This window comes from Epinephelus moara, chromosome 12, assembly GCF_006386435.1.
Source record: "Epinephelus moara isolate mb chromosome 12, YSFRI_EMoa_1.0, whole genome shotgun sequence".
Classification (NCBI taxonomy): Eukaryota; Metazoa; Chordata; class Actinopteri; order Perciformes; family Serranidae; genus Epinephelus; species Epinephelus moara.
Window position 1 is genome coordinate 27,393,705 of NC_065517.1, and position 14,336 is coordinate 27,408,040.

Sequence of the window (14,336 nt, forward strand, 5' to 3'; positions counted from 1 at the left end):
CATTGACATTGTTTCTCCTAAGAAGGCTTTGACAGACTCATCAATGAAGGCATGCGATGCACTGACAGCTTCGCTTCAAGCTGCATCACGAAAGCAGGAGCGTTTACTTGAAACTTAATAACCCCACAGGATCTACTGTACCTGGCTCAGCGCTCACATTTTGAAAATACACTGAAAAGATGATTGCTTTAGCCTGTGGGAGAAAAATTATTTTCACTCAATCTGCAGACAGGCCGGAGCCACAAAGGTTACACTGACATGTTCCTGTGTGACTTTTTTTTGCTTACAGGAAAGCGTAGATGCCTGTTTTCACAACCCATTGTAAAGTAGCTACCACTGGAAATAGCCTAATCATTGTTTTGAAGGACAGCTCAGGATCCCTGAACTCACTTGCCAAGAACGGCTTAGCTTAATGTAACAGACATGCAAGACTGATTAAAGGAAAATCTAATCACGTAATCGCACACACAAAAAAACAATGCAATTAAAGTTTTATGTAAATGAGTCCCAACTAGTGATATTCTTAGGCACAAGACAATCAAAACGGTCTGCACCCATAAAAATGTGAAGGTGCCTTTTTCACCTGGCACTTGTGGTATTTATCCAGGCCAATATAAATGTAAAGACAGGCAGGTTTAATCTTAGTTTTCAGCAGGGTTATTTTAATTTTCATAACTTTCTGGGGACTGCAGAGTAGAGAGAGCATAGAGTACAGTACTGCAGAGTAAAAACTAGGCTGCTCACTTAAAAAAGCATGTGGAGTGCCAACCAGTGACAATCTAGCTGCAGTGGAGATCTTGTTTTTCTACTGAGTAGGTAATTACATCATTTCTGTAGTCAATGCAAAGTTGCTTGTGTGCAACTGTGTCATATCATCAAGATGAAAAATGAAGTTATATCTCTGTCATACACATATTCTTCTTTATTTAAACATTTCTGTCAACAACATACAGGCATAACCTTTGTTTATAATAGACCTTTGCATGTCATAGTCATTATCCAAGATAACAAGAGGTAATCAAAGCAGGGTGTCACCAAAAAAATGAATACAATCAATGAAAATTAAAAATAAATGAATAAATGTTTAGTTACTTATGTATTTGTTTGATGTTATTCTATGTGTCCTTATGACTCCATTTTTTAAAATTTCAATAAAAAGATTTAAAAATGAAACGAATAATCCAAATAAAATAAAATAATATTAACAAAAACAAACAGGCACTTGCATAGACAGCCATGACGTCATGCGCATCATGACTGCGTGTCGTCAGAAGCCGAAGGACCCCAGATTTCTGTGGAAACAGCGCGGGCTAATGTAAACTGCAAAAAACAAGTGTATTTACAACAAAAGTTTCCACGCAATTAAATATCCGAGTGGGAGAGCTCGAAACATATGCGGAAATAACGCTTTGTCGCCGCTGTGTCGCCACAGAAGAGTGAAGTTTTTCTCCTGAGCTGGTAAAAAAAAACTAGCTGGCTAACTGAGCTAGCTAAAAGCTAAACGCTGCTACAGCTGCGCAGTTTCGTTTCCCAGAAAACACCGAAAACACCCACCAGTCAAGTCTGCTCACTTTAGCTGTGTTTGCCTGCTGTAATATATCTTGGAGAGTGGCATGGGCCGACTTTACCAAACTTTGATAGCTGTCTGCTGCTAACTGCAACACACACGTAGAGGTAACGGCTCGTATTTGCAGGACGTTTATTTTCAGTTTGTAACATTATAATTATCAAGTTATTGCAACGTGGAGGTTCAAGACATCGCTTGTGTTGTGTGTGATGTCGACTAGCTATGTTACTTTAATACACAAGGGACGTTAACCGGGGGTAGATGTCCCAAGATCAACAAGCGAGCTGTTTACATGATCGTTTATGTGTACACTTGGTAGTAGCATCCATTTTTAACCTACACTTGATACCACGACAGAAATACAGTCACCTAACACCTCAACATACATTCTTCGGATTGTGTTTGCATGGGAATTTCAAAATGTTCTCCAATTACCCTTTTCAGCCCCAGAGAACTAAAGTTTGCACCCTTTTTACCTTGCTCTGTGTAGGTCAAACATGTACAAGTTCAGAGTCATTGGTGGCAGGATTCATTGTTCACTGATTACCAGTTTTTCCTGTATTGTCTTCATACATATTTATATGTGTTGAGCATGCATTTGTTTGAAAACATGCAAGTCAGTGCATATGCATTGCTAACCATGCACTGGGCAGCTATTACACCTGCAACTAACAGTTGTTTTTCATTTTATTTCTTTATTTTGTAATGGTCAGATATGTTAAATGCCGATTATAGCAGTGTAAAGTGATGTCTTAGGTTGAAAAAATTAAAGGCTAACTGTAAGAGCCACAATGTGTGAATATGTTAATCTAAATGTCATGCAAAAGTTGTTCGCAGATATTGTATGAAGTGTAGGTATTGCATATAAATGGACAGATTCATCTTGAAAATTGATAATGATGCTCTCTTTATTTGAGTGGTTGACATTTTGCAGTTTAGTTGAACAGAGAGCTGTGTTAGAGATAAGTGTGACTGTGTAATTAAAACTTCTTTAGTAATTGTTTTAAACTAGATTAAATCTCCTGTCATTCACATCAGACTGAAGTTAATGTGCCTACTGCTCATCAGTGGGTTATTTTGATATCTAGAAGGAATGCCATTACACTGATTATACAATAATAAAATTAAGAAAACTTTTTACTTAAATAATCAGCTCTGTATGCATGCGGTATCCATCAATCAATATATTGACTAATTATTCCAGCTTCCAGCACTGTCTGCCACAGAGCTTTGGGCCACCTCTCATGAATGCATCACTGCCTTACTTGCTGTTTTGGTTTAGTCTGCCTGTGTTGTTTTCTTGACATGTGCATGAAGTAAGATTCTGCTGCTCTGTTTCATTTATTTTGTTCCTCCATGTTTGGGTATTCCTGTCACAGTCCTTGGTCTTCTTTTATATCCTCTCTGTGTGCTGCTGCACCTCATCCATCAGACAGATTACGATATTCTTATTGTCCCCTCTGCTCTGTTTCAGCCAGGATGAAGAGACGAGCTGAAGCAGCGCCGGCACCACCACAGGGGACAAAGAGGCATCGAGATGACAGCAGCTCAGATGAAGAGTCGCAGTTATCCAGACAAGGTAGACAGATCTATTTTCCACCTCCAGACACGGTCTGCCATTATTTTAGTTAATATTAAAAGCCATTTAGTATAAATCATTTAAATAAATGATGTGCTTCTCCCAGCTGTGATTTAGGCAGTGGTGGAAGAAGTACTCGGATCTTTTAGTTAACTAAAAGTAGCTATACTACTGTGTAAAAAACAAGTATGAAGTCCTGCAATCAAAAGTCTACCCAAGAAAAAGTACAAAGTGTTAAAGCAAAAGTACTCATGATGTGGAATGGCCCATTTCTGAATCACATATTTTGCATTATTACATTATGTAAATGCATTACTGTATACATTGCTTTATTAATGTTGCAGCTGGAAAAGATGTAACTAATTTTAATTACTGTTTATATGTATAGGTAGCTTAACCTATAATAATGTATCATAATTCATGAGTTGAATTATATTTAGTATTAATAATCTAGATCTGCAAAGTAACTATTAACTAAAGTTGTAGTGACATGTCACGTAGTAATCTAATGGAGTGGAAGTGGTGTGTGTGTGTGTGTGTGTGGGTGGGGGGGGCGCGGCTGTTATTATGGAACGGGAAGTGTTGTTTTGTAGCGTGAACTACGTTGTGAACGTGGCCGTCGCCAATGTTAAGATACAGACTTGTTTGTGTACACTTTGTTATTGGGCTAAACATAAAGTTTGTCTCTTTATTGAGTAACATTGGTAGCAGAGGATGGTTAGTAACTACATAGTACCGCCGGGCTTCGACGAGGGGAAGCCGTACGAAAGCTGGAAGAATGAAGTCGCTATTTGGACCAGAGTTACGGAGCTTGAAAAGAAAAAGCAAGCGCTTGCCGTGGTTTTGGCACTGTGCGGAAGAGCGAGAGACACGCGATGGAAATACCGGTAGATGACTTGAATAAAGACACTGGTATGACAACTTTACTTGAGAAACTAGACACTTTGTTTCTCAAAGAAGAAAAGTACCATGCCTGTGAAGCTTACACAAACTTCGACCGGATTATGAGAGACTGCAGTGTATCCATGGCGGACTACATCATTGATTTTGAACAGCGTTATTCTCTCGTGCGTAAGTACAACATGGAACTTCCCGATGCAGTTTTGGCTATCAAACTGCTGGATACTGCATGCTTGGACACAAAAGATCGTCAGTTAGCTCTTACAGCATGCGCCGATCTGAAGTTTACGTCAATGAAGTCAGCATTGAACCGGATATTTGGAGGGAAACCACAGACTGCTTCCAGTGTGGGAATTAAACACGAAACTGTATATGTCAGAGGGGCAAGTCATTGCCTCAAAAGGATCAACAGAAGACACCTGTGCCCGGCACAAATCCCCTGGACAGGTATGGTCGCAGATCAAAGTGTGCCATTTGCGATAAAGCCGTGGGCTAAACATAAAGTTTATCTCTTTATTGAGTAACAGGCCTTTGTTGAATAACTTCAGAAGTTCTCTTCTTGTTTAGTGACATTTGTCTGTGATTTTTTCCTGTCTAGACTCGAGCCAAAATGATTCCCTCAGTGACCAAGATGATCACAGACCGAGATTCTCCATGCCCTCCATATCGTCCTTTGATGACCAAGACAATGACCCCTCTCAGGCTTCCTCCAACTTCTCCATGTACAACAGTGTGTCACAGAAACTCATGGTAATGTACTGAAACCTGCACTAACTTTAGATATTTCACATGGCAGTCTCAGAGTCTGTATTGTAGAATTTTGGATTGTTCTTAAGCTTAGATAGATAAGGACATTTTTAGTTTATTTTGCAACATATTCAAAAGAAACAGAGTTTTCCAGTATCTTTTCTAAACTCCTTGATTCTCTCTTATGTCTCACACCTTTAGGCCAAGATGGGTTTCCGTGAGGGTGAAGGTCTGGGAAAGTTTGGACAGGGACGCAAAGAGATTGTGGAGGCCTCCACCCAGCGAGGGAGAAGAGGTCTCGGTCTCACACTGCAGGGCTTTCAGGGGGAGCTAAATGTGGACTGGCGCGATGAACCAGAGGTACACAGAAGTAAATAACATTCATGTAATGTTTTCTGTAAATGAATGTGTATTGTCTATTATTGAACTGTTCTCTCTGTTTTCTGTTTTTCATATGTAAACATCGTAATGACCTGTCGACATGAGCTGTTTCCATCCCTGTCTCTGTCTGTCTGTCCAGCCCAGTGCCGTAGAGAAGGTAGACTGGTTCCCAGAATGCACCACAGAGAACCCAGATGCAGATGAGTTGAGGGACTGGATGAAACTGGGAGAGGTGAATACAAACACTCAGACATATACTGATGTAACGTCCATAGTGTTCACTCAGGCACACTCTTTCGCCTCATGTGTCCACATTTTGTTTTTAAAGTCATATTTTTTTGCTTATAGAGAAAACTCAAGATTGAGAATGAGACAGAGTTTTGCACGGAAGACCTCCTGCACACTCTTCTAAGGTGCAAGGTGAGTTATAACTTGTGTGTGTGTGTTCTTGTTATAAACTATTGGCATCCCTCGTTCTTCACTGTATTGTGCATAATACGTATATTTATGGATTTTTCCTTGTGTAAAGCTCCGTTCATTGCCCTCTACACTGAATAGACCTAAATCATAATGTTGTTATGTTCCTGAGTTTAACCACTTGGTCTGTTTGATGTTCAGACAGTGTTTGATAACCTGGAGGGCGAGGAGATGAGGAGAGCACGGACACGCTCCAACCCATACGAGACAATCAGAGGAGGTATCTTCCTCAACAGGTCAGTCTTTCAGCAGTTAACAACAGGGCTGGCGAATTATCAATGACTGTGTTTCTGTGCACACTTAAGTTCAACTATTATTCTGAATATTTTAATATACTGACTTTGATACGGGTCATGTAAACAGTGTGTTTCGTTTGGATATTCTGAAGTAAGCCTTTTACCAAATGCAGGATTTTCTGATTAAAGAGTGGAGTGTGCGAAACGTTTAAAGACAGTGACAAGTTGTATTGTGTTTTTTTCTGTGTTCAGAGCAGCTATGAAAATGGCCAACATGGACCACTGCCTCGACCACATGTTCACCAACCCAAAGGATTCACAAGGGGTGAGCTGGTCACACTAACAGCTGACGTATGCTGCACTGAACCTTTGTTCATATAAACAGATGGTGAGCCAAACCTTTTTCGTTGTGTAGAAACCTCTGACGAAGGACCGCGAGGGCGAGCTCCTATACTTCGGTGACGTCTGTGCGGGGCCTGGAGGCTTTTCAGAGTACATACTTTGGAGGAGGCGTTGGCACGCCAAGGGGTTTGGCATGACGCTGAAAGGACCCTGTGACTTTAAACTGGAGGATTTCTTTGCAGCGCCGAGTGAGCTGTTTGAGCCTTACTACGGTATGCACACTTTTTAAAATTATTTTGGTCATTTTTAACTTTACGTTTTCAGTTTACCCACTAAAAGTGCTTGTTTGTGTCACTAACAGGCTCAGATTATTATTCTAAGTGTCTGAAAACATTATGGAAAGGATCCCCACAGAGATTGACCTTTTTGTTAAGGAGTTAAAGAGTTTTTGTTTAACTAGTAACAGCCCTGAAATTGCTATCGCCAAAACCACCAGCCTCGTTTAAATTAACAGAAATTTTATTATCGTAAAACACACTTCATTCAAAGTCAAGAGAAACAAAGTAATACCAAAAGCTGTCTTGGTTTGTCTTTCCACTGTTCCAACAATCACATAAAACTCTGGTTTGGTTGAAATAAACCCTTAATTCGCCCAGTTATATGTGAAAATGTGCTGGCTCCATACACGCTAAAATTACTGTAAATTTAAATGGAGTCTGGTGAGTGGGTGATGGCGATTCCAGTAGAGTTTCTGTTTAAACAAAAAGGATCTCACTCTATGACAAAAAGGTCTGTCTCTGCAGCGATCCTTTCCATAAGTTGTCAGACACTTAGAATAACAATCTGAGTCAGTGGTTACCTTAAAGCCTGCTTCCCCGATGCTTTTTCCCCAAACCTTCACACAGTGGGTGATGTACAGAAACTGAAAAGGAGGGTACAATATATGTGATGATTTTTTTATAGGATGCCCTTTGTTTTGTGTAACATTCTGTTGGACTTTAACATTTTTGTCTTGACATGATTTATATGTGGACACGTTCAGGGTAGAACAGAAACTGGTCACGTCTCAGGTGATGAATGATTCAGTGAAAGCTTGACCTCTGTGTGTCCCAGGTGAGGGAGGGGTGGACGGCGACGGAGACATCACTCGGCCAGAAAACATGACTGCCTTCCGAAACTTTGTCCTGGAGAATACAGAAAGAAGAGGGCTGCACGTCCTCATGGCAGATGGGGTGAGACTTTTTTAAACATCCTTACTTACAGCATCTTCACTTTACATATCAAATAGAAGAGGAGGTTACAGATTTCTGCTCCCTGTGGGTTGAAGATTTTCAGCTTTTTGTTTACTGATTTCATCACTTTTGGTTTGATGATTGTCCCTGTTAGGGTTTCTCTGTGGAAGGCCAGGAAAACATCCAGGAGATCCTGAGCAAACAGCTGCTGCTCTGTCAGTTCCTCACTGCCCTCTCTACACTCAGGACAGGTATGTGTATACATGTGTATGAATGAATGACGAAGGAGTCACCTTGTTCATCTGCGTTCTGTCCAACAGTGGCTCCTGTCTTAATCTCTGCCAAAGTGGAAAGCTCCCGGTGTTTCTAACTTTCATAAAGAATTCTGTGAAAATGATGAAAACATCTTTCCATCTGCATGCCGCTCCGTATCTTGGGGAAACACTGTCTGTATATCTTCATCATATTTATGTTATTATACTTGTCTGTGTGAGCACATGTACTGTATGTTTGTTTCCATGGGTTCAGATTAAATGATAGTGGCACTTTTTATCTTCTCCAGGTGGTAACTTTGTCTGCAAGACATTTGACCTCTTCACGCCCTTCAGTGTGGGTCTGGTCTACCTGCTCTACCTCTGCTTCGACAGGATCTCACTCTTCAAACCTGTCACCAGCAGGCCTGCCAACTCTGAGAGGTGTGTGTAACCTATGGGCTGTTTAGAGTTGGTTACTAAAGCAGTGTTAGAGGAAATGGGACAGTCTCACTGCTATTGATCCAATTTTTGATTTAGACTAAGAGGAGTGTGTTCAGACAATTTTTGTATCTGTTAAACTCTTTGCCCTCACTGCCATCCGCAGGTACATCATGTGTCGTGGTCTCAAGCCTGGTTCAGACGCCGTCAGGGAATACATGTTCAGAGTCAACCTGAAGCTGAACCAGCTGAAGAACACAGACATGGACGTTACAGATGTGGTCCCTCTGAGCATCATCAAGGAAGACACAGACTTCTACCAGTTCATGGTCAACTCCAACGAGAGGTAGAGACACACAGTATTCACACAGGCCTTTCATTCTTTCAAACCAAGTGACTGACAAATGAACTCTCACTGTAGCCTCTGTGCAGTCCAGATCAAGGCCTTGGCTAAGATCCACGCCTTTGTCGTAGACCCGTGAGTCCCCTCTCTTGTTCTTGTCTATGTTACCCTTTTGCAGTATAGCCATGTGTGATGGTGTTTATGTATGCAGCTGACTGTGTGACATTTGTTTCTCTAGGACCCTCTCAGAGTCGAGGCAAGCAGATATCAGGAAGGAGTGTTTGAAACTTTGGGGGGTGAGTAGAGAAACTGTGATACATGCACTACATTGAAGTTGGACTATGTAGAACTAATGAAAACATTTCAATACTGCTCCACTCCTAAATACATGATATGTCCCTTTTCAGGTCCCAGACAAGGCCAGAGTCACACCTGCTTCCTCAGATCCAAAGTCAAAATTCTACGAACTAATTAAGGTCAGTTAATAAATAAGTTGAGCATCTTTGCACACTTTGGTAAATCCTGAACAGTATTTACTCTTTACTTCTGTCACACCTCAGTCCTCAGATGTGGAGTCCTTCCAATGTAAGCTTACACCCCTCAACTCCACTACTCTTGACAAGTTACGCCATATCCTGGACCACAGGTGCATTGTGGGAGGTGGAGAGCAGATCTTCCTCCTGGCACTGGGGGTGAGTCTTAAAAAGAGGAACAAAACTCAGGTCTTCAGCTCGTGTTTTGTCTCACTGCACTGTCCTCTTTTTGAACTTGGCAGATATAATCTGTCTATTTTAAGATTTTCAATATTTGATATCCAGTAAATGGTCCTATATGCATTATATATATGTGGGACAGCGTGGGCGGTGTCATCAAATTCAGCTATTTTCTGTGTAAGATTGATTCCTTTTCTTCTGGAAAAGATCGCCAAATCCTTTCACCTCTAATGCTTTTATATTTTATTTAGATGGATAGTGGTGACCAGAGAGGCTTTACCGCTCATTTAAAAGCACAGTAGCCTGTCACTGAACCTGCTTTTTTTTTATCTGTTCTCCATTTCCTTCCTTTTCCCCTTGGCCTTTGCAGAAATCTCAGATATACACATGGGAGGGGAAGATGCCCGTGCGCTGGAGGAAACTTGAGAATTTCAAACTGGAGCTGCCAAGAGATACACTTCTGAGCGTGGAGATCGTCCAAGAGCTGAAGGGCGAGGTGAGAGAGGAGGGACTGGAAACTTAAAACAGATGAGAGCCAGGATCCTAATCTCACGAAGCTTGGCTCCATTTCTGTTAATGCTTAAATAATAGTTCTGATGAGATGATGTGTACTTTTGTTGTGTCGTGCTTTCTTGATGATTTTTCTCTTGTTAGCAAACTAGTTATCTGCTGCTTGTGTGTATGGTTTTAAATGTATGAATACAGTGTGTTTGGTCCTCAGGGCAAAGCTCAGCGTAGGATCAACGCAGTTCATGTAATGGATGCACTAATACTGAATGGCACTGATGTAAGAGAACAGCACTTCAACCAAAGGTAGGAGAGCTTTAGCATTGATTCTTACGCTCTTACTGATTTATTCTCAAAATCATCTTTTTGTACAGCATTCATTGTTGCAAATAAATTGACCTTTATCACAATACAGTGTACTTTCATACCAGTTTTCTATAGTTTACTAAGTAATGACCATCGTATGTCCAGGATCCAGATGGCTGAGAAGTTTGTGAAGGCAGTAGCCAAACCCAGCAGGCCAGACATGAACCCTATCAGGTATTGATTTATATGAATTTAACTGTTTCAAGTGCTGATTTGTAATTTATTCTCGGGGATCTTATCCTCAATGAAAGCACTGAAAGGATGAGCAGTATGAGTTGAGGAAAACTCACACTTTCATAATACTAAACATAGTATACCATGTAAAAAAAACAAATCAAACACTTTTGACAGTACTCTGGATGCAGACAAATATCGGTGACGTACGTCTGAGTTAAAGACTTGTACATACAAGCATGATTTTGTGATATCACAACTTGTTTGGAAGCAAAGCATGGCACAGTATGCAGCTTAAACACGAGTGTTGGGGCAACTTGAAGCTTCAGTGCACATACAATAAGAAGGACATTTCAGTGAAGCAGGAGACATCTTGCATCCAGTGGTGAAACTTTAAATTAAAAAGTTTGCATACTTGTAGATTATATATTTTTCAACAAGGAAGAAGGATGAATAGAGAAGTTGGTATTTTTCAACCTTTTTCAACTATTTTACCATGTCTGAGTGATGAATGGGAGCAAGAATATTTGAAATTTGTCCAGCATTTAGCACGAGCGCTGCAGCAAGCAGCTGAGATTTAAAGGTGCTTGTTTTTGCCACTGACTCAGATTGTAATTTTAAGTGTCTAACAACTTTATGGAAAGGATCCCTACAGAGCCAGACCTTTGTCTTAAAGAGTAAGATCCTTTTTATTTATCCAGAAACAGCCCTGAAATTGCTATCGCCAAGCCCACCAGACTCCATTAAATAAAGAGTTATTTTCAACAGTCAACAGGAACAAAATAAAACCAACAAAAGCTGTCTTGGTTCTTCTGTGCACTGTTCTGACAGTCACACAGAACTCTAGTTTGGTTGAAATAAACCCCTAATTCACCCAGTTCGATGTGAAAATATGCTGGATCTATATATGCTGAAATTACTACTTATTTAAATAGTCTGGTGTGTTTGGTGATGGTGATTTTGAGGGTGTTTTCGGTTAAACAAAAAGGATCTTACTCTTTAACAAAAAAAGTCTCTTTGCAGGGTCCTATCAGACACTTAAGATATAAATCTGAGCCTGTCAGTGGCAAAAACAAGCACTTTTAGCGGATGTAAACTGACAGTGGGAACATGCCCCAAGCGGTTACATTGCAGGCTGTTCTGGGCTGCTGGCTACAGCACTCTCACTCAATCCTGGACCAATATCAAAAATTGTTGTTCTTATTAGTCGCACAAAATCATGGGGTAATATGGTCCACTTTAGGAAAAACAATTTGATCAAATCATATCAAATTAATGTTCAAAGCAAAGTATACAACTTAAAATGTGGATGGACCTGAAATGTAACATCTCATTTACCTCAACCAGAGTGAAGGAAGTTTACAGGCTGGAAGAAATGGAGAAAATCTTTGTCAGGTATGATCAGATGATATTCAGTGCACAACATGATAACAAAATATCAGGCCAAGTTTAAATAATCATTCACTAAATGTGGAAGATCTTTTTTTTTCTTCTTTTCCTCATCCAGACTAGAGATGAAGGTGACAAAGAGCTCAGGGGGAGTCCCACGTCTGTCCTACACCGGCAGAGATGACCGACACTTCCTTCCCACTGGCCTTTACATCATTAAGACTGTCAATGGTATGTGTTTGTGTTTGTGGTTTTGCTGCAGCTCCTTGTCAAAAGTGATACTTTAATTCTTTTGCAGCTTTAATTTGTTTTAAGCATGTCAAAGCCTCAATGATCCTGTAGCTAAAATACTTTGATTAATTACAATCCCTCTCTGTCCTTCAGAGCCGTGGACGATGGCATACAGCAAAAACTCAAAGATGAAGTTCTTCTATAACAAGACCACCAAGGAGTCCACCTATGAAATGCCTCCAAACTCCGCTGCCCCCTTCCAGTACGTAACATATTGTCCGTCCACATATTAATTTCTGATTTAATCTGCCAGAAAATGTAAATGAGGAACCATCAGTTCTGTAGTGGCGGATGATAGGGGAAGTTAATGTGATGATGTCATGAATGAACATTATGCTTTCTTTGTCTTCGTCCTCAGTGTCTGCCACTCTGAGCGTCTCTTCTGGGCCTGGGTGGACGGGGTGATAGTCCATGATTCTCAGACACGTGTGGACCCTGAGAAACTGTCCAAAGATGACGTTTTGTCCTTCGTCCACCAGAATCACCAGCCCTGAAGTGCTCGCAGGGCGCCAGAGCTTCAGCAGCTACAACCTAAAACAAAGAATGCACTAACTCGTGGAGGATATGGAGCCTTAGAGAAGGTTATCATACAATGCCTTAATTGATATTTATTTGTGACAGTAAAGGAGGGATTCATAAAATACTGCCAAATAGATTAACCCACCAATATATAGATTAAAACTATCTTAAAGTTAAAGAATTCTTCACCTGCAATTTGCCGCATTTGTATATCACATACTCCCCCGTGTTATGTTCATGTAAATATTAATTAACACACTGTTTTATAATCATCAAGGCTCTCTTGATCCTCCATACAATGCCGCTTAGAGAAACTATTACCAGGTTGTAAGTGGAGTTCTGGAGCTCAAATGATGAATTGTTTGCTGCTATTTCCAGCGGTGACATTTGGACTCTGTGTAAGCAACAGACATTTGACAAACCACTCTGTCTTTCTGCCTTTTTTCCACTGCCCTTGGCTCTGTGAATTGTAATGAATTGGACTCGCCTCATACGACGGTATGGAGACAGAAAGCTGCTGCCGTCGTCTCCTCATTGGATTGCATGACCCTGTAGATTACGTTTTTACAGTTCCATACAATGCTCGTGCGCGTGCGTGTGTGTGCATACATCACCTGAGCAATGACAAGAGAGATGCATCTGCAATTTGGATAATGCTAGATAGAGTTACAGATGTTAAACTATGCATCCATGTCTGTAAACACAGTCTCGCTTGCCTTGCTCTACACCTGCTCATCTCCACGGAGACCCCGTGTCTTCACTTCTGCAAAACTGTAGCTGAAGTCTAAATACGACAAACATGTTATCCCGACCATCACATCGATGTTCAAATCAGTTTCAGATGTAGCAGCTTTCTCCCCGTTCATAACCGATCTGTCACGTGTGTGTGTGTTAAACGTTTGAAGATGTCCTGTTAGGTTTAAGGTTTTTATGCCGACTCCTCTCTGTGGTTGTGCCTCATATCGCCTGAACTGTGTGTTTCTTAAATACTGCAAATTACATATTTTTTTCTTGTAAAGTTAGCTATCGACCCCGTGATGTAAATAATTCTAATGTAGTAAATAAATGGGAGATGATCTTCCCAGAAATAACTTTCAGTTGCTTGGTAAAAGTTGATTTAGACCAGGCACCCTGCGACTCCAGAGCTGCATGCGGCCCCTCTCCAGTGGCTCCCTGTGGCTTTGACAGAAAATTATATGGCAATTAGTGATACATACATCTGGCTTGGCGCTGTTTCCTCTAAAAACATCACAAATGATGGCTAAGGGAGTCTTGAGTCTCCTTAGCCAGGCTAGCTGTGGATTCCTAATCCAAAAAAGTTATCAAAGTACCAAGTAATTAAAAAACAGTCCACTGCAGAATAGCCACTGTGTGCTAAAACATGCTCATTTAGATCTGTTAGTAATGTTGATATGCTAAATTTGACTTAAAAGGCTGCGTTACCTTTATTAAGAGGCTCAAATATGTTTCAAATAAGTTTTATGGCTTTGCGGGTTTTGGCCAAAAATGGCTCTTTTGACAGTAAAGGTTGCTGACCCCTGATTTTGACTGTAGTCTAGTGATGATTGCCGTTGCTGGATGAAGCTGTTTGGAGGCACCTGTTGCCATTAGGTTCAATGCACACTATAGATAGCAACTTCAAACCAACCGGTCCTACAAAAGGAATACCACCCGCCCCAGGTTTTCTGTGTGTCAGTTACTTTGTAGGAAATTAAAGAACAACTTTTATTTACTAAAATGCACCATGTCAACACAACACAATCTAAACAAATAAAGGTGTTAGAACTAGATTTTGACACAGGACCATGAGATTACTTAATAACGTAGGACCCAATTTATAATAGTGTACTTCAGTGGTTAAAATTCCCAGACAAATGTGTG

At 40.6% G+C, this 14,336-nt stretch overlaps 1 protein-coding gene across 3 annotated transcripts; it reads left to right on the forward strand.

Annotated features, from left to right (window-relative positions):
• Positions 1-1,275: 1,275 nt before the first annotated feature.
• cmtr1 (cap methyltransferase 1) lies at positions 1,276-14,336 on the forward strand. Of its 3 annotated transcripts, none has more exons than XM_050058362.1 (24): positions 1,276-1,674; positions 3,042-3,146; positions 4,645-4,796; positions 4,995-5,153; positions 5,314-5,406; positions 5,523-5,594; positions 5,793-5,887; positions 6,140-6,212; positions 6,303-6,501; positions 7,343-7,461; positions 7,616-7,712; positions 8,024-8,156; positions 8,320-8,499; positions 8,575-8,631; positions 8,735-8,792; positions 8,904-8,972; positions 9,057-9,188; positions 9,580-9,705; positions 9,931-10,022; positions 10,188-10,256; positions 11,604-11,651; positions 11,764-11,876; positions 12,030-12,138; positions 12,295-14,336. In XM_050058362.1, exons 2-24 carry the CDS (start codon positions 3,047-3,049, stop codon positions 12,428-12,430), a joined length of 2,481 nt encoding a protein of 826 aa, XP_049914319.1. In that variant the 5' UTR covers positions 1,276-1,674; positions 3,042-3,046; the 3' UTR covers positions 12,431-14,336. The 3 variants fall into 3 exon arrangements, with proteins under 3 accessions (XP_049914319.1, XP_049914320.1, XP_049914318.1); XM_050058363.1 differs by having other exon boundaries at positions 3,046-3,146; XM_050058361.1 differs by having other exon boundaries at positions 1,276-1,458; positions 12,295-14,335.

Coding starts and splice junctions, on each gene's coding strand:
- cmtr1 (XM_050058362.1), top strand. CDS start 3,047: ATGAAGAGACGAGCTGAAGCAGCGCCGGCACCACCACAGGGGACAAAG. Junction 5,595..5,792: donor ACACTCTTCTAAGGTGCAAG/GTGAGTTATAAC, acceptor TTTGATGTTCAG/ACAGTGTTTGATAACCTGGA. Junction 8,973..9,056: donor AATTCTACGAACTAATTAAG/GTCAGTTAATAA, acceptor GTCACACCTCAG/TCCTCAGATGTGGAGTCCTT.